This window comes from Egretta garzetta, unplaced genomic scaffold (genome assembly GCF_000687185.1).
Source record: "Egretta garzetta isolate BGI_Z169 unplaced genomic scaffold, ASM68718v1 scaffold260, whole genome shotgun sequence".
Classification (NCBI taxonomy): Eukaryota; Metazoa; Chordata; class Aves; order Pelecaniformes; family Ardeidae; genus Egretta; species Egretta garzetta.
Genome location: NW_009258662.1, coordinates 729,260 through 752,465, shown reverse-complemented (window position 1 = coordinate 752,465; position 23,206 = coordinate 729,260). Strand labels below are relative to the sequence as shown.

General features: G+C 46.4%; 1 protein-coding gene across 2 annotated transcripts in view; it reads left to right on the top strand.

The window, feature by feature from the left end:
- Window positions 1–23,206, top strand: part of EXOC4 (exocyst complex component 4) — a 456,935-nt gene that overhangs the window by 369,621 nt on the left and 64,108 nt on the right. For both annotated transcript variants that reach the window (XM_035903884.1, XM_035903885.1), the window contains exons 13-15: window positions 54–190; window positions 7,412–7,567; window positions 21,330–21,508. In XM_035903884.1, the coding sequence (XP_035759777.1) occupies window positions 54–190; window positions 7,412–7,567; window positions 21,330–21,508 (472 nt within the window). The remainder of the gene's footprint in view (window positions 1–53; window positions 191–7,411; window positions 7,568–21,329; window positions 21,509–23,206) is intronic.

Genomic DNA, 23,206 nt, shown 5'->3' with positions numbered 1-23,206 from the left:
TTAAGATTCACGCTGAAACGCTCTTCATACTTGTGCTTTTCTTTCTTTTCCAGAGCACGGTAATTGTGGAGAAGACTGTTCAAGACCTGATGAACCTGATGCACGACCTGAGCGCCTATTCGGATCAGTTCCTCAACATGGTGTGTGTGAAACTCCAGGAGTACAAGGACACCTGCACCCTTGCCTACAGGTACAGGAAGGCTTGGAAACCACTGGGTGCTGGCGATACTGCTCTTGAGCTTTTGCTATTTTGACATGGGTAGGAAGGAGTTGCTTCTAGAAAACATCTCGGCTGGGGCGTTCAAGGATATTTCTTTCTAGGTGGGGAAAAAAAAAATCTGAACTAATGATCATTGGTATATGAAGTCGTGGTTTCCCAGTGACTTTGTAGACATCACACTGTGGTTTAGGGTCTTTAAACATGGATGACAGTGGTAGCTTAGAAACCACATGGCTTTTCTCTTCATCAGGCAAAAGGTGACCTCAGGTTGGAGATGGAGAATATAAGGCATCATCTGTAACACAAAGAGCTGTATGTAGCTATTGCTTGCTTGTAAAGCAAGTCAGATCCTTCTATTTGAGTGTTCCCAAAAGATTCAGCTATATTTTAATTAATTATATTGACATTAGGGTATTCAGATCTCGTGGCAATGTAGGAATTAGTAACCACAGCGCACCATATATATACACACAGACTGGGTTTTGGGAAATGTTCCCAAAACCTTACTGTAAACTTAGTCTTTCAAGGGGTCATCAGGTGCTCTATCCTGGGCTCTTTGCTTATCAGCATTTTTGGGTGATCTGTGATCTGCTTCCCCAGCCACGGCATGGAAGCTGAATGCAGCATGGTCCCACTGGGCACGGCGTTATCACACCGGGATGGGGAGGTTTAAGTCCTTCGGGTACTTGCTTTATCACACATTTCCCGGGTAACCATCGATAAGTAACTTAGTCCCTCTACATCCCAGTTGCCCATCTGTAAAATGGCCCTCCCTGGAGAGGGGGGCCAGGAGCATGCCCCACGCCGCGGGGATAAATACGTGCATTGAAAGACACTCAAGATGCTGCGGCAATGTGGGCTCTAATAGCTGCTATACATAATCTCCTTTAATGGCTAATTGAGGCCGGCGATAGCAGGGGAAGCTGAAAAAGCCCCTTGTGTTTTCTGACCAAGAGCATTAAGAAATTATTTCCTATTGCCTGGTTTCATTCAGGAGAAGCTTCCTCTGGCGAGCGGCTGCGTACGGGCTCATGATTATTATTATTAATAACGCCAACAATAACAGCGAGCGCGTATGTGGGCTAAACTTCATCTGAGCGCTCGTGTAAATTGGTAGCTGTGTGAGTGCCGTTGTCCAAAATGCTCGTATTTGATATCAAACTTCACCGACTTGAGCCAGACAATAGATGTAATTTCTTTGGCTTGAACTTAAAGGTCCTTCCTTCCTTCCTTTGCTGATACCATTCCTGGGTTTGGCACCTGCTGCGGAGTAATTAGGACAGCCCTAATTTGGCAATATCCTGATTACAGCAGGAGGAAAAACAGGAAACGTTCTAGTTTTGCTGCTAGCAAATGACTGACTGAAATAGAAATCTATATACATTTCAAATGATGCAGAGGAATATAGCAGCTCCCCGGCTTTCCCGGGGCGAGCGGTGCGATCCGCGGGGACGTTATGCCCTCTGCAGGGATCTCGCGTCGGTACGGCTTCACGCAGCCTTGCCCTTCGGACCAGGGTTTTCCTTGGGGGTTTGAGATGGATAAATCCTTGAGTCGGTAAAGTTAGTGGAGGAAGGATCATTTATAGCTGCTTAATATCAGAATAAACTCCCTAGAGCTGTGTATTAATACGATCAGGTGAAGCTATCGCAGCAAAGTGTGTGTTCTTGAGATGTCAAGACAGCGAGAATTTGGGAAGCCAGAGAGACGGTTTATGCAAAATTTGCACATGGCGTTCGTTCGTTCCCCATGTGCATGTGTTTCTTGAAGGGGAATGTGAGCAAATGTGGATGAAATGTATTGAAATACAGGCTCCTCAAAGCAAGACTGTTTTATTCGGAGGCCTTTGCAGAACAGATAGCTCTGTCAGGACGACGGCGCTAAGAAATGCGCAGCTGAGATTTTTCACGTTTGATTTCCATTTGGCTCTGATTTTCTAGTGACTGCAAAAAAAAACTCCAAACCCCTAACGGGGCTGGATGTGAATGGATTGGACATTTATATAAGTAGCGACTATGGATTTTCTTGTTTTAATTGATGATGAATTTCGGAAGCGTATTAAATCTGATCTAGGTGAGAAGTCTTCTGCAAATTACATGTTACTAAGAAGTGCAGTTTCAGTTTGACGCAAACTGTTTACAAATCTGAGTTATGTTTTTCTGACTAATTTATGAGGGTTTGGGGATTAAAATGAAAACAAAAATGGGAGACGGAGCCACAAAACCTCCTGCTGTGTTGGCAGTGCTTTTCTTAAGTCTTGTCCAGCCCACATCTAGCTGCATCTTCAGCAAATTTCTATGAAAGCAGCTCTACTCATGAGTTAAGCCTACATAGTTAAACCACATTTAGGAGGCTTGGGGAAATACTGAAAGGCCATAGAAGGAGTCACAGGGACAGAGAAAAACCTGACCAGTTCAAGGTAGCTACCCTTAACATGAGTCTTTCTTTTTAGTCTCTTGCCAACACCTTTCTCAGACAAGCTTTGCTGTCTTGAGCGCTAAAACTAATCTCTTCCCATGTCTTTCTGGAGGAATTGGCCCCATATTTAGTTACGTCCACGTTGAAGTTGCACATTCTTATTTTGTTGTCCAAGTTTAAGCTCTATCCTGTGTCCGCCTCCTTCTGATCAGTCTTCATCCCCTCTCCCTTGACCAACCATCCTCTTGTACGTTTTTCAACCTATCTGAAGAGTCTGAGTAAAGGCACCAGTCACCCAAATGACTCTCTTTAGCCTGGAGAAAGAGATGGACATCTCCAAAGAGTGATTCGCCTTAATTAAAATGAGCCAAAACTCTCTGGAGGTGCCCAGCTCTCTCCATCAGCCATGAAGGCGGCTCGTGGTGACCATCCTCCTGGCTGAACTGTCTTAGCTGGATCTGTAAAATTAGGTGGGTAAAACTGAGCTTAAATCTCTCCAAATGATGGAGAGGGGGGCGGGGAATAAATCACAGTTCCTGCTTTGCAGCCAGGCAAAATAAAAATAAAAAAAAAATCCTTTATATTGATAAGGAAATGAAGAACAGGTAAATTCATCCAAAGTTTGGAGCCTGCAGTCAAACAGGATTTCTCAAGTCCGCGGGAAACACTCTTGCCACCCAGTTTACTGCTTCTTATTGGCATCTTCCCCTTCTTGCGTTAACTTTTTGGTTTTTATGTTGTCTTTTGGACTCTTTTTGGGCAGGGGTCTGGCTCCCTCAGATCGTTAGGTACCCGGTACATGCTGAGCACGCCGCTTTTAAACACATAGCAGTGTGAGCAGTGCTCAGCAGAGAAACATCATCTCGGCCCTGGGAAGAGAAAAAAAAATTATTTAAAAATAGGTTTGGCACAAGGCAAGAGAGTCCAATTAGCCCCTGTGGCCCCCCAGATGTTTTCCTAATGAAAAGCCATGGCCCCCCAACTGTGTCCAGGGATGTTCCCCATCACTCTGCTCCCAGCTCAGGGCGGCAGTGATGCAAATCTGGGACCATTACCACCAACAGATGTTTTCTGCATAAAACCCACTGAGCTGTGGAGGGATGAACCCTCCTCGCTCGTGTGCCATCACCTGTGTAAGCGTTACACCTATTCCCTACCCACTCCCGGGAGCTGGGTACAAACAGATGGCATTTTCCTTGGCCCGTTGAGCTGTGAATTAATTAGATGATTATGGCACTGGTGGTTTTGGGAGAAGGGGGGGGTGTGTGTTTGAAGGGAAGCGTTCTGAGCTGTACTAAAACATGTCATCCTGTCTTGTGATAATTTACTCGAGGACCCGAATTAGATTGACATTGATAAGAAGTTACGGAGGTTGAAGACTGGCTGAGATGCCAGAAAGAAAAGGTGGGGGAAAAGGAGTTTTTAATTGATGGGGAAAGGGGCGCATCTAACGGAGATCGGGGTGTGTACCACCCTATTTAACATCTTCCTTGATGAGGGGGTGTTTGGAGTAAAACCAACCTGTCAATAAAAATCAGGAGGTGGGAAAGAATGGGAACGTAATTCCAGGGGACCCACATAGTGGTGGCAATGTCCCAGCATTGACTGACTTGAAGTTCCCTATTGATCTCGGTGGAGAATTTGGCTTAGGGCTCCAGTTGCTCAGGGACCCATGAGTACCACGTAGCTGAAAGGGGAGAAAAGCAGGAATCGTGTGGGTTAGGCTCTCGGAAAACACTGACTCTAGAAAAGCAAGGACACCAACTTGTTATAGCAGGTGAACAGCCTCCCCTCTCTCCTCCCCCAACACCCACTCCAAAAAGCAATAGGATTTTTGAGGACAGCAGATAATAAGGATCATAAACCAGAGAGGTAGCTCTGTCCTCTGTATAACTCCATCAGAAGACTCCCAAAGATGACTTGCAGTCGTAGACGTCTGAAGGGCTACGATAAGGCTGTAAATAATTGAAGAGAGTAAATAGTGAAAGTGGTGAGTGCTGAGGCTGCTGTAAGGGGAAATAGCGGGGAGCAATGGGATGAAATTGAGTAAAATAAAAACAAGCACAGTATCAGGATTTTTTTTTTTGTCCCAGAGTTAGATTTGTTCAACTGTGAAATAGACTCCCAAGGGAAGGAGACTATTACTTTAGTCATTTAAATCTGGAAAGGACAAAGCACTGGCTAATATATTCAATGGAACAGTTGTCTTGCCTTGGCAGGGAAATGGCCAGATATCATCAAATTCAGTTTTTTCCATCTCGGGTGTCAGAGATTCTGGTGGAGCTTTTTTTTCCCCTCACTTTTCACCGGGGTGAAAAAAAAGAGACCTTTTTTCATAAGTGGAAAAACACCAAGTTCCTAACAGCAGCAGAAGGCCAAATTGAAATTTTGACACCGAGGTCTTCTGTGGCTGGAAACAAAATTCATTCTTTTGTCTGTGGCAGATTGAACATGAAATCTAAAGAGAAGGAAAATTTATATGTAAGTGCATGTGACAAATTCATTTTCACAAATCGTGTGTGCTTACTGAGCAGAGGTTGTTTTCTTGGTGGTAGGTGAAAGGAGTGATAGGTTGTTCCATGCTGGTTGGAAGAGAAGTAATCTGCTCTGTTTCAAGATAGATCAGCATTGGCTCCTATCAATGCCTTCTTCACCATTTTCCTTCTCAAAAGGCAGATACTCAGCATGTTGTTACTTTTATTTCTATTTATTGACCAAAACCTACCTTTCAGGAAATTTGAAATGAGACCAGCTAATCCACATAAACCCCGTAGAAATGTGTGAGGTCTTGATTGTGATCTTGCATGACCCTTCCCAAAATCACCACCTGAATGCTCGTGACAGCTCTGAGCATCTGTTTGCCCCATGCTGCATCCTGGCTTGGATCCAGAAGCGCACAGCCAAGTAAATGGGATGTTTAGGCTGGACATTAGGAAGCATTTCTTTACCGAGAAGGTGGTCAAACACTGGAACAGGCTTCCTAGAGAGGTGGGCAACGCCCAAAGCCTGTCAGTGTTTAAGAGGCATTTAGGCAATGCCCTTAACAACACACTTTAATTCTTGGTCAGCCCTGAAGTGGTCAGGCAGTTGGACAAGATGATGATTGTAGGACCCTTCCAGCTGAAAAATAGTCTGTTCTAGACTATTCTAAATGGTTCTGCAAGGTCCACATTGAGCTGACATGGGCTGAGAGAGCACAGATACATCCATCCAGTTGTACCTAGCAACTCCATTTCTTGGTTGACAGATCCAGTGTTGAATCTCTGCATCTTTTTCATGCACAAGGTTTCTATCCATGTTGGAGAAGCCATTTCTACTGGGGGAAGATCTTTCTGGCATTTACACTTCTTCAACCCCTTGCATTATAGGACACAGCAAACATGCATTATTTCTAGATGTCTTGCAGCCTTGTGAGCAAGGGATAATGGGTGTTTGAGGGTCAAACATAGGTCCCGGAGCCTTTTCTGTATGTTTGCATAGCAGAAGGTGATCAGTCTCTTAGCTCATGAGGGAGATCTAGATTCTCTTGTTACCCTGCAGCTAAGCCTCTCCGTAGGACCAGGACCTCTGAAACCTTCTCTTTTCAGATGCTTCCTTTCTCAGGTCACACTGTGCTGGTTGTTTGGTGGGTTTGCCAGGTTTCCATTACAGAGGGCAGAAAAGATCCCACTGCTGCTCATCACAGAGGTCACCACCATGCTTTTGCTTTGAGTGATGTGGATGGGTGGCACCTGCTTCTTGGACTGGAGAAGTAGTCCAAACTGGTCACCATGCAAGGACCTCCTGGAAGAAGAGCCTTCCAAATGCTCACCAGAGAAGGAAATCAGTGATAGAATCTAGAAGGAAACACCAGCAGCCCTAACTCCCACTTGCCTTTTCTAAGAGGTAGAAAAACACCTCCCAGATCCTTGCGGTCTACTGAACAACCCAAAAGTGAGAGAGGACTTTCCTCTCTCTACTCACCAGTGTGGCAGTGAAGTAGCAAATATTGATGAGGACTATGCTGATGGTTGGTTGTGAGCAATCCCAACACAAAAACCAGGCAGCTAATTGAATCCTCCCAATGCAGCATCCCGTTTGTCCCCTGCAATTGCCAGTGAGGATTTCAGATCAGTCACACTGCCAAAAATATTAAACAGGGAAAGTCTTCATAATTGGAATATGCTGTGATCTTTGATTCAATTTCACACATACATATGATTCGGCTGAAATCTCTGTTATTGGATGTTTTGGATGACTGGAGAGAAGATCCGGGACCCTTCATTTCCTTTCATTGCTTCAGACCTGGTCCTCAAGCTGGACCAGCTGGTCTGCAGTGAGCTGGTGGCTTCCACCCAGGTCTTCCTGGGCAGGTTTCCACGTTGCAGTCACAACACAATCGGCAGCGGCTGGCAAGCTCGATTGAGATTGCAGAGAACAAATGAGCCATGGAGAAACTGCCTTCTCTCTCTTCTAGTACAGAATGACCTCCTCCGGTTGCGTGAATGATTGCAAGTGGAATGATTTCAAGGGTGGGGAGAATGTGGCCTTTTTTCTCTTGAAGGACTCTATCAAAAGTACATCAAGAGTTGGGAGTTTGGGAGAATTTTATAGCCTGTCCACCTGTGTTGCCGTGTCCTCCACATGAGCTCTTTGTTGAATTCCTCTTTGGACCCCTTCCTTAATGCTTAATGCCCATTTATATGTGATAGAGATTTTAATGAATATGTGCAGAATTGCGTGAAGAGTACAATTTGCTTCACACTGATGGGATTGTTGCTGCTTTCCCCATAGGAGCATCGTGCAGTCAGATGAAAAGCTGGTGATCAGCGCGTCCTGGGCTAAAGATGACGATATTAGCAGGCTCCTGAAATCTCTGCCCAACTGGAGCAACATGGCTCAGCCCAAGCAACTGAGACCCAAGAGAGAGGAGGAGGAAGACTTTATAAGGTAAAATGTTTTATGATGTTGTAAAAGGGTTTCAAGGAGAGTAGCAACAACGGTAAAACCTGCTGGAAACACAATAATTACAGTGTTCACGTAGCTGTCATGTCTCCGGGTATGAGAAGAGGTTGAGACGTGGTCTTCCCTCAAGTGGAGTATGGAAACTTGTGTCCACGTGCCATTATGCTGCATGATTTTAAAGCCAGGCACCAGCTTTGCCGAACTGAAAACTTCTTGTGCATTGCCTGGATTTGGTTCTGTTGAGAATGAGACATCATTAGGGAAATTACCCGTTTTGGGGATGTTTCTGGGCTTTGCTTTTCAGCTGTATGATGGATTGGTGGATAAACCACCCTGAAGCTCTTTATCCTTCAAAAGAAAGGAGAAAGCAGAGCTGCTTCTCAGATGCAGCAAGGACAGAAGGAAGAGAGGGAGGCCATGATAAGATAGGAGATAAGGAGGCTTCAGTGGCAGCTTGCTGCTTTCCTGACCTTATTGCTCAGTTCTGCTTGCTCTGTTGCTCAGACACAGCTATTTCAAGAGTCGTGCTTGTGAAAGGTTTATGGCCTCAAGTTGTACCAGGGCAGGTTTAGGTTGGACACTGGGAAAAATTCCTTCCCCAAAAGGGTTGTCAATCACTGGAAGGGGCTGCCCAGGAAAGGGGTCGAGTCCCCATCCCTGGAGGGATTTAAAAGCCGGGCAGACGAGGTGCTTAGGGACAGGGTTTGGGGGTGAGATGGCAGGGTTAGGGGAACGGTTGGGCTTGATGATCTTAAAGGGCTTTTCCAACCTAAACAATTCTATGATTCTATGAAACATGTCAGGAAAGAGGCTGGGATTGGGGAGGGAAAGGAAGGGTTATTTTTAGTTCAGGTGGATCCTTGTCCAGGTTGATAGTGCTTCCCCTGATTGCCCATGCAATGAAGAGAGCAGCATTCTGCAACCTAATGGAGGGGCCAACTGGTTGTACTGGGCAGGAATTCCCAGAACTGGCCTTGTCACCAAAGCTGTCCTCCATTTGAGCCATGACCTGATAGTGTTTCTCCTCTGTCCCACCCTAGGAACTAGGTAAGGAGAGTCAAATGAAAAATACTGGTACCTCCAGAGGGGATTCTTTCAGAGGTTTGGACACTTACTGTGTCCAAACCAGATTCTTTCTACCTTTTCTTTTCAGGCAAGTGAAAGTCTGTAAGCAGGCACATTGCCTTTCCCTGCACACTGGCTTAGCCTCTGAATTGTTGACGCGGCCTGAAGAAACAGGTCCTCTTTGTCATTCCAGCGAGTCAGAAAACTTCTCTGCGCATTCCCAGCACTATTCATCACTTCCTTGATTGGCATTTGCCTATAAAACTGTAGGAGTAAGTGAAGCTGTTGAAAATTAAAGTCTAATTTGCCCAGATTGTCATATTATTCACTGAATGCAAGCACAATAACACAAAGATGATGCAGTCTAGAGAGAGGAACGATGAAGAGTATAAAATATGTCTAGTCACAGTAATGTTTGCTCATACTGTAGCGGGGACAATCAGCTTTGCCACTGTTTTAAAAAATCCTCAGTGATAGGGGAAGAGTGAGAATGCAGAGCCCTTGAGGTCTTTGTGCAGTCCCTGGGTTTTTTGAGATTCATGGATTCAGTCCTAACTTCATAGATTCATCATAGAATCATTTAGGTTGGAAAAGACCTTTAAGATCATCAAGTCCAACCGTTCCCCTAACCCTGCCATCCCACCCCCAAACCCTGGCCCTAAGCACCTCATCTGCCCAGCTGTTAAATCCCTCCAGGGATGGGGACTCGACCCCTTCCCTGGGCAGCCCCTTCCAATGCTCAACAACCCTTTTGGGGAAGGAATTTTTCCTAATGTCCAACCGAAATCTGCCCTGGTGCAACTTGAGGCCATTTCTCCTCATCCTATCATCCTTCCATCTTTGCCTTTGCATTTATCCTTTGTTTCTTGGCACAGAAAGGTTCTGGGATGCCCTCATGGCTCTTTCTCTGATTTCTGAGCCATCAGTGTGGGACACCAGAGGTCTCATGGATGCAATGCTGGGTAACACTGGCTGAGCGTAACCTGCTAATGTAAATTCCTGGCCAGGCTAAATCTGATGGCCAAGCTCAGTCTGATGCTAGCAGTGCCACCATTTTGATCCTAATATGCATTTTATTCCAATATTGTCATTTTACTATCTGTTAATTGAAGTATTTTGTTAAATTTTATCAGAGACATTAGAATGGAAAGCCTGTTAGGTCATGTCCATTGAATTCACTGGGAAAGCTCCTGTACAGTGTCTTATTTTTTAGCCTAGACATTAGGACAAAGATCTTTTCTCGCTATCTGTTTGCACAGAGCATCATGTATTAAGCCTCAGCTCCTCAGAGTGCCATGTGAATGCTCCTGTAGCATTAATTTAAATGATAATAATTGGTCTGGGACAGTTTCAGCCATTGATGGTAAGTGACATGGCTTATAAACTTCCTCAAGAATCTGTGCATGGTTGAATAGATCTCTCCTGAAAGCTTCAAAATAAAATTAATTGCTTGTCCAATTTTTTGTCATCTTCTTTCCATTTAAGCAGACTTTTTTCAGACTTTCTCCTAATACAAAGGAACATGATTTCTTTTCTGCTGTTGCTTCTTTCTCTTCCTCTTGGCGCTGCTGATGAATTGGGAATAATTCTGCCGTAGCCATCATTGGATTGAACCCTGCAGTGGAGCCAAAGGGAAACGGGCCCTGAGGACACCTTGGTTATTAGGGTCATGGCTGCGGTGGGAGAGCATGGGCAAGCTCATTTCATTCTCACTTTAACCATCCCAGAGATTTAAAACCTTCGTATACAGATACCTGTGTTCATGGACCCCGCTCCTCAGCTAACAGGGACAGGACTGAGCATCCTTCCTTGCAAAGGAAGGTTTAAGCGTAATGAAACATGGGAGCATGTTCTTTTTGGACGTAAAACAAGGCTGACAGCCGTGCTTGAACTACTCAGCAGCATCTCTTTATAAAAGGTGCTAAATTAAATATAACCTGAAAGTTTACCACCAGTTTTTGTACTGTGGCAGGAGGAGAGATCAGTGCGCAGTTTTCTTCCCCTCACCCCCTCCCCAGCTTTCCTGTAACTAACCCATTTGTTTCATTAAAAAAAAAAGAATCCAAACGCCACGTCTTTGCAAAAAAACACCCTCATGCATATCTGTGTTGACAGTGATTGATTTTGTTGTCTTAACCCGCCACTATCTCTTTTGCGAAGAGATGTCAAAAGGCAGGGGAAGATGCTAGCAGAATCTCCCCATTAATATTCTGGTGTGGTTGGCCAGACAAAGGGACCTGATTGAGCATATTATAGTGGCTCAGAACTTGGCAAGGGGAGAAAGGAAAGAAAAGTCATGCCTCTATTCGTATAATTAGTTTTTAAAGCTCTGAAGGCTATTTGGCACTGGGGCGAGTGTGAAATACGCTGCCCTTATCGCTTTATAAAGGTTAGCCTTCAGTTCATTACTGAATCAGATATGTTGGTGATAAAACCCAAAGATGTATCATTTCCAGGTTTGCCTTTGATGAGGAAAAGTAATGTAAAAAGAGCTTCAGATCTGGTCACACTCGAGTTACAGCAGAAATTCTTGGGTTTCAGCACGGCTCTGCAGCACAAGGGGTGGCAAGGGGCCCTGTGCACCCAAGGAAAACCACGTCTTTGGGGCACCAAGGAAGGCATAGTGGCAATTCACGGGACAACGCATTTCCCTGGAAACCCAACGTTGGTCTGAAGGTCACACCACAGCCAGATTACAGTTCTGGTCCCCACTATACAAAAAAGATGTGGACAGGCTGGAGGGGGCCCAGAGAAGGGCCACCAAGATGATCCAAGGACTGGGAAGCCTGATGTATGAGGATGGGCTGAGAGAGCTGGGTTTGTTCAGCCTTGAGAAAAGGAGGCTCAGAGGGGATCTCATCACCATGTACCAGTATTTAAAGGGTGGCCACAAAGAAGATGGAGACTCCCTTTTCACAAGGAGTCACATGGAAAAGATAAGGGGTAATGGGTACAAATTACTCCTGAGAAGATTCCAATTGGACATGAGAGGGAAAAATTTTCACAGTGAGAACAGTCAACCACTGGAATAATCTCCCTAGGGATGGGGTTGACTCCGCCACATTGGACACTTTCAAGACGCAGCTGGGCCATCTTGTCTAGGCTGTGCTCTTGGACCAGATGATCCTTGAGGTCCCTTCCAACCTGGGATTCTATGATTCTATGATTATTCTGCTTGCAGGTCTGAGATACCAAACCTGTGTTAGGAGGGATGGTGATTTCCCTCTCACCTTTTGACTCCAGCAAGCTCCTGAACACTGAGCTTGGGATCAGATTCTCAGGCTAAAGTTAATGGAGCAACAAAACCCCACTTCTCAGCATCTCCATGTACTGCATGACTTCTTCTTTCACTGCTTTTGGTTTTTCAGTGAGGATAACCCTGACTGCAGGGTGCTCCAGCAGCCTGCTGCTTCCTCCCCTGCATCTCCTGCTGACTTGAGGATGCTCGTCCTCGCTTGCTCTGCACCAAAAGGAGGGGGGGAGTTATTCGAGCAACGTGAAAGGATACCTGTACAACAGCAGATCCTTCACCAAATCATCCCAAATGCCATGGGTCAGAACAGTTACATGTTCCCTGCTGCTTATTAGGATCTCCTCTCCCCCTGGTTTAGTCGGTGCTGATGCTCTGACTGTATTTCCAGTGTAAAACTGGAGCCCACGTGCAGATGGGGCTGCTTTGGAAATGTGTCACTGGTAGGCAAGAGAAAAATGTCAGGCTAAGACAGGGATGGGCTAAAGGGTATCCCTGTAGAAAGCATGATGGGAGCGAGAAAGGTACCTTCCAGTTTTGGATGGATGTTGGGACTGTGTCACGGGAACCACAAGCTCACCTGGGCTCCCTTGGGGCATGCAGCACATCTCACTCGTGCCCTGGGAGAGCACATCATCCTTCCAAAAGCAGCAAAAACACCAGGGTACCCTCCAGAGAATGAAATCTCCTTTCCTTTTTCACAGGGCAGAGCACACGTAGATGATGGTGGGCGATCAAGCACATCATCTCTACTCCAAATGCAAAGCTTTGGTTAGTCCTGGGAGCAAGATGCAAAGTTAAAGGAGCCTAGTGGTCTGAGGCTTGATTTTGCACCGCAGTGAATTACAAAGACTCTCATGAGCTCTTCCCCAGAGGGTGTTTGAGGGCAGTAAGGTTGGTACAGAGCTCCTAGGACTGGTCACTGCTTGAATTACTTCAGCTGTTTCCAAAGGGTTCAACATCCTCTAAACCTCCCATTGAGTAAATAAACAGTCTGTGCAAGCCTGAAAAGCAGAATTGGAAAGGAAGGTGGGACAATTTGCATTGGACCATCAAGTCTTTCCCTTGGTGCAAAGGGAGAGCCATGATGGCAGAAGCATGGAGTTCAGGTCCTACCTTGGGGCAGGGTGGTCTTCTCTTGTTCCACCTCTCTGGGCAGCCAGAAGGCCCTGGCCAAGGTTTTCATCAAAAGCTAAATCTCAGGTTGTTCCATCTGCTGTCTGGTAGGTGTTCCTTGTAGTGTTGGCTTTGGAGCTTTCCATTATTTTTAGTCTCTTTTGGTGTCTTAGTGTTTCTCCTGCCACGTGGTCCTTCTCTGAAACCCTGATGTTTTATGGAAGGCTTTCCCTTTCTTTACCTCTTAGCTCTCCCTCCCATTCTCGGTTGCAGCTTTTCTGTCTCACTTTCCTTGTTTCTTCTGCTCTCAAGAATAAAAGGTCTCCCCCTCCAATTTCTCAGGCTCTATTTATTATATTCACAGTCCTTTTAAAGGGTGGAAGGATGATTTTGGAAGATTGGCAGCAGACTGTAGACCATTCATCCCTCTACTGGGACTATGAACCTGAGCGAACCACAGGCGTGAGTCATTTCCATTTGATGACAGTCTACCTCTTTATGTGAAATGGGTTTCTAGGTCTCTTTTTTTGGATCCTACGACAGCCGATGCTAAATGCTATTGCTATCAGGAGTCTCATCCGAGAGGTGTAAAACTGAGTGAGCACCTGGATCTTCACAGGGCACCTCTGTATCCAAGAAGTTTCCTTCTGTGTTTTCTTATCTTGTGAAGGCAAAGAAGTTTTGGAGGATTTGGGATGGATTTGGGGTTTTTCTGAGCATTACGTGTATTCTGAACCTGAATCCAGGAAGAATCTCCCAGCTTCAGATTCGTTAATCCTACAAATTGCATCTGTTGGAATGAGCGCAGCAATGCCCAGCTCTTCCACCATACTTTTTTGGGGTAATGTGTGCGCCCCTAAACTGCATAGCAGGGATGGTGGGGGAGGGCAGAGCGGAAACGTGGAGATTCAGCTTCTCCACAAAGACTTAATAACAGCTCCTGCTTTAACAAGATTCTGTATCGCTAAATCACATCATTAGAGCTACACAATATACTCCAAGACACTTCCTTGTCTGCTGTGATGAATTGTATAATATAAACTTAACAAGAGCAGAATATTCAAATAAATTTAAGCGAGAAGATGGCGTGTGATGTTGCAGCTTCAAATTGTCAATTAGCGACGTCTGCTTTTTGACAGTGTTGCGACCTCTCAGCAGAGATTTGGAGCTGCCGGGGAGTGCTGGCGCCGATCGCGCCGGTCCCTAATAGAGATGCACAAATTGTTGTCGAGGCTTTGCAAATCCCAATGAACCTGAAATCTGGGTCATTTGTAGGATGGGCTGGATCTTCAGTCCTTTAAAGCCGAATACCTGAGGTTGGCGGGGTGAATTTATATCCACCGAGGGTCCCTTGCAGCAGCTTTTCATCAGGACTACAGCGCCGTTCGGATGTGCTGCGAGAAGTGTCCTCATGGACTGAATTTTTAAAATACCTTCAGGTGCTGAAGCTTTGAAACAAGGAAAACGGCGTCTTCTGCGGGAAGATGGCTGGGCTGGGTTTTATTGTTCTTGAGGCAGCAAATCATTTCAGAGGGCTTCCCTTTGCAGAAGAAGCCCACGTGGGTTATTTGGTTTGGTGCTTGCGTGGGTTCATTATGATTGTTGAACATATTCGGGTGCAAGACGAAGCGACAAACCGCCGTTTCTCTCTTTCTTTATAAATAAGACCATCATAGGAATTTCTTTGAATTTGTCAAGGGCAAACCTATCTGCCGGGGTAATTTCTATATACAGTTTTTAAATATGGTCTCCAGGCTGGGTCTATGGCTCAAGCGCAAGAATAGCAAACAAATGGGTTATAGACATTCCTATATGGCATAAACACATAGAAAAAATCAACTGATCCCAAAGAAGCTGCAAAGGTGCAATGCAACTGATGCAAATGCTATCGTTATCATCTTTCCATTATAATGTGCATCATGTTTTGATACTATATATATTTATAAAATATAATACAGGTAATTTAAGCGCTTTATATTAGGTAGCATATTGAGTTGCTATATGGCAAGCTTTTTACCCAGTAATTGTTTTCACAATGGACATTCAATTTAATGTGGCTTTGGTACAACACCGTGAGAAAGCGGTAATCCTTGTTTTGCCAGCTCTTCCTAGAGCATTTGCATCTTGGTCCTCTTCACACTTTAATAGACGTTTTTAGGGTATTTCCTCTACAGCCCCAGCTCTGCCTGCTGCTCTTAGCTGCAGTTTAAATTCATTCTGTTGCTTCTCCTCTGCAAGCATCCAATGCTCAGCAGAAAGCATCCCTCTGAGGTCTGCGGTCGACAGGATGTGGGAAAGGACAGGGGGTCCTTGTTGGGTGAGCGTGTTCCTGGGGGAACGCCCAAGGGGGTGGCTTGGTGTCCCCCCCTCCTCCTACAGCTCCGTGCACCCTCCCGGTGAGCTTTTTCCTTGGCATTATTTGCCAAAGGGATAATTGACACTAATTTCTTGGCAGAGAAAAGGGAGAGGAGCAGTAAGTGAACATAAAGCTGCTGCCAAGGGTACATCGGAGACCTCCTTCCTCGTTCTGCAGGATTAATGTGGACACTTGGCTGCTTTTCAGCCCTGCTCTGGCACGGTCAGAGTGCCTTAAATGTAGCACAGGTCATCTTGATTTATCACACATGCTCTTCCCTGGCCTTTCTTCCCTCACGTATGAGTTTCCCATCCTCTCATGTATATGCTGAAATACAGATGAGGGGAAGCCTCGTGTATTGTCATCAGTCCCTCTGTTTCCAGGCAGTTTAGTTCAATAGGTTGTTTAATTTTATTAACAGCTCATCCCTTAAAAACATCACCATTGCTCTTTGTTGCTGGAGGGAGCCAGCAGAAGACTTCTTCGTCTGCCTGCAGAAGACTTCTTTGGGGAACCAGGACACTGGCCTCTCCCCATCCCTGCTGGTACCATGCCAAGGATGTGTGCCCAGGTGGCCAAGAAGGCCAGTGGCATCCTGGCTTCTATCAGGAATAGTGTGGCCAGCAGGAGTAGGGAAGTGATTGTGCCCCTGTCCTGGGCACTGGTGAGGCTGCCCATTGACTGCTGGGGTCAGGGTTGGGCCCCTCACTACAAGAAAGATGTTGCATTGCTGGAGCATGTCCAGAGGAGAGCCACAAAGCTGGGGAGGGGTCTGGAGCCCAAGGCTTATGAGGAGCAGCTGAGGGAACTGGGGGTGTTTAGTCTGGAGCAGAGGAGGCTGAGGGGAGACCTGATCGCCCTCTACAACTGCCTGAGAGGAGGCTGTAGCGAGGTGGGGGTCAGCCTCTGCTCCCTGGTAACAGATGATGGGACGAGGGGGAACGGTCAGAAGTTGTGCCAGGGCAGGTTTAGGTTGGACATTAGGAAAAATTTCTTCCCCAAAAGGGCTGTCAGGCACTGGAAGGGGCTGCCCAGGGAAGGGGTTGAGTCCCCATCCCTGGGGGTATTTAAAAGCCCGGCAGACGAGGTGCTTAGGGACAGGCTTTAATGGTGGGATGGCAGGGTTAGGGGAATGGCTGGACTTGATGATCTTAAAGGGCTTTTCCAACCTCAACGATTCTCTGATTCTAAGGATGCTCTATGCATCCTATGCAGTATCCATGAGATCTAAAGCTGACACATTGCTGGTCACTGTGTTTGGAAAGTAAAAAAAAAATCTAGAAATTAAGATGGTTTAATGAACGGAAACAAAATGGGGTGCTTTGTTAATTTGAGGATTAAGCTAGCATAGCCGGCCTGCTCTGACAAAGCGGAGATCGAAGAGTAAACCCTATTGCAGCGCACACGGATCCCAAGGGAATCGAGACTGAAGGGCGATGAAGCGGAGTGGCACCGGCATCGGATATCGATATAAGGAAGAGCAAGCTCCCACAAAGACACAGCTGGACAGTGAGGAAAGGCACTTGAATTTATTTTATTTGCAGTGTAGTTGGTACGCAATATTAATCTCCGTCTTGAGTGCAGGTATATGCACAGCTGAATTAATCACAGGAGCATGGAGCATTGCCTTTTGTTACAGGTCTGTAAAACACTGTGTTATGAAACACTTGGTTATGAGGTTCTCTCGCTTCCTAAAATACATCATCTCCATGACTGGAAATTTCCATCTTTGGGTGCTCAACAAAAGTTGCAGGATCTTTTATTTGTTCTCGGAAGCTTTGGCAAAGTCCAAAGCAAACTTTGTGGGTAAGGTAGGATGGGATATGAATTTTCAAAATGGTGGTAATTCAACCAGGGGTACCAACTGAACCATCAAAACCTCAAAAATAAAATGCAGAAGGTGGCTGAGGTGTGAACCTCATGAGGTTTAACAAGGCCAAGTGAAAGGTCATGCACTTGGGTCAGGGTAACCCCCGGTATCAGTACAGGCTGGGGGAAGAGAGGATGGAGAGCATCCCTGCCAAGAGGGACTTGGGGGCACTGAGGGATGAAAAGCTGGACATGAGCCGGCCATGGGCGCTGGGAGGCCAGAACCCCCTACCCTGGGCTGCATCAGGAGAAGTGTGGCCAGCAGATCGAGGGAGGGGATTGTGCCCCTCTGCTCTGCTCTGGGGAGACCTCCCCTGGAGCCCTGCGTCCAGCTCTGGAGCCCTCAGCACAAGAAGGACATGGAAGTGTTGAAGCAGGACCAGAGGAGGGCTACTAAAATGCTCTGAGGGCTGGAGCCCCTCTGCTATGGGGACAGGCTGAGAGAGTTGGGGGTGTTCAGCCTGGAGAAGAGAAGGCTGCGGGCAGAGCTGAGTGTGGCCGGTCAGGGCTTCAAGGGGGCCCGGAGTAAAGGAGGGGACAAGCTTTTTAGTCGGGCCAGCTGTGACAGGACAAGGGGTGATGGCTTTAAACTGAAGCAGGGGAGGTTTAGACTGGATCTAAGGAAGAAATTCTTTACACTGAGGGTGGTGAAACACTGGCAGGGGGTTCCCAGAGAGGGGGTGGAGGCCCCATCCCTGGGAACATTCCAGGCCAGGTTGGCCGGGGCTGTGAGCAACCTGATGTGGTTCAAGGTGTCCCTGCTCCTGCAGGGGGGTTGGGCTGAGTGACCTCTAGGGGTCCCTTCCCACCCAAACCATTCTATCATGCTATGATCTCTTTGTAAGTGCTGGCTCTCTCTTAGATACACATTTACAGATACAAATGTCACAACTTTTGGTTGAGAAACTGTATGGGAATCAAAGGTCTGAAATGCTTTTTTAATGCTGGTATTCAAAAGAGCAGAGTTAGGGTTGGGTATTCCGTTTATTTGGCTTTTTATATCCTTCCTGTTATGTGTTCACCCTTGCAGTTTTACTAAAGACAAAGGCAGGCATGTAGTGAATATTCTCTCAAGCAGGCATCCAGAAAACTAGCGAAAATTTGCTTCAGGGAGATGTTTGGTAACAGCAGGTTTAAATGGAAATTACAGGAATCCACCAGAACTCTTCATAGTTATCTTCTAAAAGGGAGTTGCTTGCTGGAGGTTGTCTCTATTAGAGGTTTCCGTTTGTGCGAAAGGGTGTATTGGAGTTTCTGCGGTCAAGGCTGTGTATTAAAGAAAACAATTAAATTTATTTGCTGCCCTTTTGATGCAAACTTCTGTTAGTTTACCGCAAGTGGTGGCATCGCATCAATCCCAACAAGACTTTAGAGTAGAGCTGCCCATAGAAGACCTTATTTGTATTCCTCCCAGGAGCAAAGATAGGAAATGCACCGTGCTTTGTATTGTATAGATTTTTCCCAGCCTGACTGAAAGCACTGTATTATTCATGCACAGGCTACCCGCCCAAAGCGGTGCCAAAACTGTTTCTCTTTGCGTGTGGGAAGGCAGAAGAGTTGTCCCTGCGATAAAACCCAATTTGTAAGCACGGTTGTGGGCAGCAGCGTGGTAGTGACTCCTCATTTAACAGCTCTCAAATTGTGGTTCCCAAAGAAGTGCTTTTTCTATGGCATTTTGTATGGCAAAGCCATGTTAACAAAAGTAGGAATTCACCAAATGTTTCATTTCTTACATTTCTGAGTGATTTTCATAGAATCATACAACCATAGAATCATTTAGGTTGGAAAAGACCTTCAAGATCATTGAGTCCAACCACAAACCTAACACTGCCAAGACTGATGCAGTTGCCAGCGGGATTTGATAGTCAACAGGAGTGGTTTGGTTGGAGGGGAAAAAGCAGATCTATGAAAAATCTTCTGCTCCTCAGGGACAGATGAGGATATCTGAGTGTTTGTAGGTGGGTAGGGCTAAGTGAGGTGTTTCATGTTTGCTGTAGAAGTCAATAATGTGTTTTACTTGAAAGAATGATCATGCCTTACCCCAAAAAAAAAAAGGTCTAGCCCGGCTGTGAGCTCATCCACCCAGTTCAACCTTGTATTCACCTTCAGATGCCCATTTGGACTTTGGAGGAGTTACTCAGCTGTCCTCAGTCCCCAAAGCTTGGTAGCCTCTAAGAAATGCCCAGCCAGGAAGGCCTCTTGAGGGCTTTTCTGAAGTTCAGAAAGGATTTAATATATTTCCAAAAGCCTGAGAGGACCAAATTAACCCCATCTTATGGGGAGGAGGAACAGCTGAATTACCACTGCCATAGTCTACTGGCGCTGGAGATGTTCCTCTGTCTCAGTCCTCCGACGCAGCCAACAGATAAGGATTCCTCCCAAAGCACAGTAAGCGGGATACAGTCTAAGCAGCATATTTTTTATTGTCAAGCAGAAGAAAATCCTCAAAGAGATTTTTTTAACGCAGGCTATTTTTATTTTTTGCCTTTAATGAATTCAATTGAGCAATTTAAAATCATTTCAGGGTTGTTGTTTCTTGTTTTTTTTTTTTTTTTTCCTCGAGTACCAGTGAAGTCCCACAAATCTAGGGAGACGCTGGCAATAAAACTGCTTAGATAGTACATAAAATGCCACTGATGGGATTATTTTGCTGCAGCTCATTGCAGCTATTATGCTCAGCAGCATGATTCCTCATTGTAAGTTCATAAAAGAGCTAATGGCAGGAAGTGGAGATCTGCAAAGTTGAATGAAAGTGGAATGCAAATTCATAACAAAAAGAGCAACTAATGATGGGAAGAGGGTACCAAGGACCATGGTAAATCATAGAATCGTTGAGGTTGGAAAAGACCTTGAAGATCACCAAGCCCAACCGGTTCCCCTACCCCTGCCATCCCACCCCCAAAACCTGGCCCTAAGCACCTCGTCTGCCCGGCTTTTAAATCCCTCCAGGGATGGGGACTCGACCCCTTCCCTGGGCAGCCCCATCCAGTGCTTGAAAATCCTTTCAGGGAAGAAATTTTTCCTAATGTCCAACCTAAACCTGCCCTGGCACAACTCAAGGCCATTTCCCCTCGTCCCATCGCCCGTTACCTGGGAGAAGAGGCCGACCCCCACCTTGCTACAGCCTCCTGTCAGGCTATTGTAGAGGGTGATAAGGTCTCCCCTCAGCCTCCTCTTCTCCAGACTAAACACCCCCAGGTTGTGCCGTCACTTAGAGTCTTTCAATGAAATGCACTTGGTTTCAGCCAGGAGCTGTTGTAACTAGATGTAGGAACCACGTCCTGATTTTCTCCATCCTGATGGTACACGAAAAGTCATGCCAGAGCCTCCTCCTTTACCTGCAAAAGCGATGAGAATATTTGCCACGCAAATACTTCTGGGACATGGCCGAACATGCTCTTCATGGAGACGAGTGTTGGGAAAGCTAAATCTGAATGCAAAAGATGGAACGTGACAGTGGAGTGAGCAGATACAAACCCTGAAAGTACTTTTTTTCAGCTTTTTGGGGGTAAACACGTTTGTCTTGGTCATCTTTTTTCACCAGGTGCTATCTATCTCTGTGCAAGTAAAATAATGCACGGACTGATACTCAAAATCATTTGTTTGTCACTTTGTCATGGTAAGTCATCAGGTTTCGCAGGGTATTTATATTGATAGATATGTGGAAAAAAAAAAAGTGATTCGGGGATTGTAAGAGCTGATTTACAAGGAAAGATTAAAATTACTGCGTGTGCGTTATTTGTACATACCCCAGGGAGACATGGAAAGCACCTGCATGTCTCAGCAAGGTGTCAATGCTGGGTGGGGGGGAAGAGCTGTGGTGTGGAATTGGGGTGAAGTTTGTAATTATGAGGAATGAGGTGAAATTCAGAGATTGTAAATGCGGGGAGAACGATGGAAAAAACCCTCCCTGAGACAGTGGTGTCATTCACTGTAATGAGACTTCAAAAACTCCACCAGGCAACGTTCTTGAGACCCCACGCTGGAACAGGTCTACATTGGCTGGTTTGACCTTCTCCATGGTGCAACTGCTGTCTGCCCCTTGCTGTCCTGTGCTGCATTTCTGAGGGTGGCTTTGGTTTGCATTTCAGGGCTGCTTTCGGCAAAGAGTCAGAAGTTCTCATTGGCAACCTGGGAGATAAACTCATCCCTCAACAGGAGATCCTGCGGGACGTCAGCGACCTGAAGGCCTTGGCCAACATGCACGAGAGCCTGGAGTGGTTAGCAGGTCGCACCAAGGCAGCCTTCTCCAACCTCTCAGCCACCCAGAGTAAGTAGCTCCCGTAGGAGAAACTTTGTCTTAGAAATGGGAACCAGCATAAACAGGCGATTTTAGCAGGAGTGGGCATCTTTTGTTCTTGAGTTCAAAGGGGGTTTATGTCAGAGGGAAGGAGAAAGCAAAGCAGTCCCATCTCTTTCTTCCTAGTGAATGCTGCGGTGTGACATCTGCTCAGGCTGTGGTGGGCACCACGTGAGGGTGCCAGGAGCATCATTTCTAGCATAAGCTCTGAAGGGTCTTTCCAACACTGGAGCTTTTCAGCTGTGCCTGCTAATGACATTGCACGGGAGCAGCTATCAGTGCCAAGACAGGTTTCGTTTTCTTTAAAGCATCGCTAGATTGCTGAATATTGAAAAAATATACATGTATTATAAATTCAGTAGAGAGATTGGAGCACTTTTAATGAGGAATGCCTTAAAGTAGATGTCACTGGGGCACTGATGCTCAGCCTGCACAGGCAGAAGCGAACCGAGGTGCCAGAAGGGCAGAGACGGGGGAGCCTGGAGACGCCGCTTCTGCTCCTGGCTGTCAAGGATTGCCCGCGCTACCTCTGCGAGATCATTTCACTTCTCTGTGCTTCAGCTGTCCCTCCTTCCCCTGGGAACTAGTGATTTTTTTTTTTCTGTCTGGGAAGTGCTAGAGACATGATTAGGGTTGCTTCTCTTCTTACCGCTGTCATTGGCGTTGTCTGCACGGGTTCACGTTCAGAGAAGGGTTGTGGCTGTGCCCCAGAAGTAGAGCTCGGCATAAACAGACCTCAACTCTGCTGCTTTCCACCAACGCCTTTCCACTGTTATTAACTCATGAGGATTCCCCTATACCTCAACTGACATGAGGTTAAGCTTCTCCTAGGACCAGGGGTTTGGGTCTCACCTGCCTACCAAGACATTCCCAATAGTTGTCCTGCGTCACAGGTTGACCCTGGGGAGGTGGCCGTGCATTTATTAAAGCGCTTCATATTGCCCTAGATCCCTGTAATAAATTATTGTGTGTTTTACAAATATTGACCAGCCCCTGTTGTCTAGGGGTTTTACCAAATGCAGCTACATCGCGAGTGGAAAGAGGCATCTGCACTTTGCCATAGATGAGGAACAGAGGAGAAGAAAAGTGTTGCATAAAAAAATCCACAAGCTTGGTGGGATCCCAGGACACATGGGGACGTAGTGAGGATAACAGGGCATTTCTGCAGTTTGTCATGCAAATACGGAGCTGAGTCCTGGGGGAAGGTATCCACAGAGGAGCAGGACTGTGGGCAGCCAGATCTTCTGAGCTCTCATGGGAATGGAGCTAAATCCAGTTGGAAGCCAGTCACAAGCGGTGTCCCCCGGGGCTCAGTGTTGGAGCCAGTTTTGTTTAACATCTTCATCAATGACCTGGATGAGGGGATTGAGTGCACCGTCTGCAAGTCTGCAGATGACACCAAGCCGGGTGGGAGCATTGATCTGCTTGAGGGTAGGAAGGCTCTACAGAGGGACCTGGCCAGGCTGGATCCATGGGCCCAGCCCAGTTGGGTGAGGGTCAACAAGGCCAAGGGCCGGGTCCTGCCCTGGGGTCACCACAACCCCACGCAGCGCTCCAGGCGTGGGGCAGAGGGGCTGGAAAGCTGCCCGGCAGAAAAGGCCCTGGAGGGGTTGGTCGAGAGGGGGCTGGATAGGAGCCAGCAGGGTGCCCAGGTGGCCAAGAGGGCCA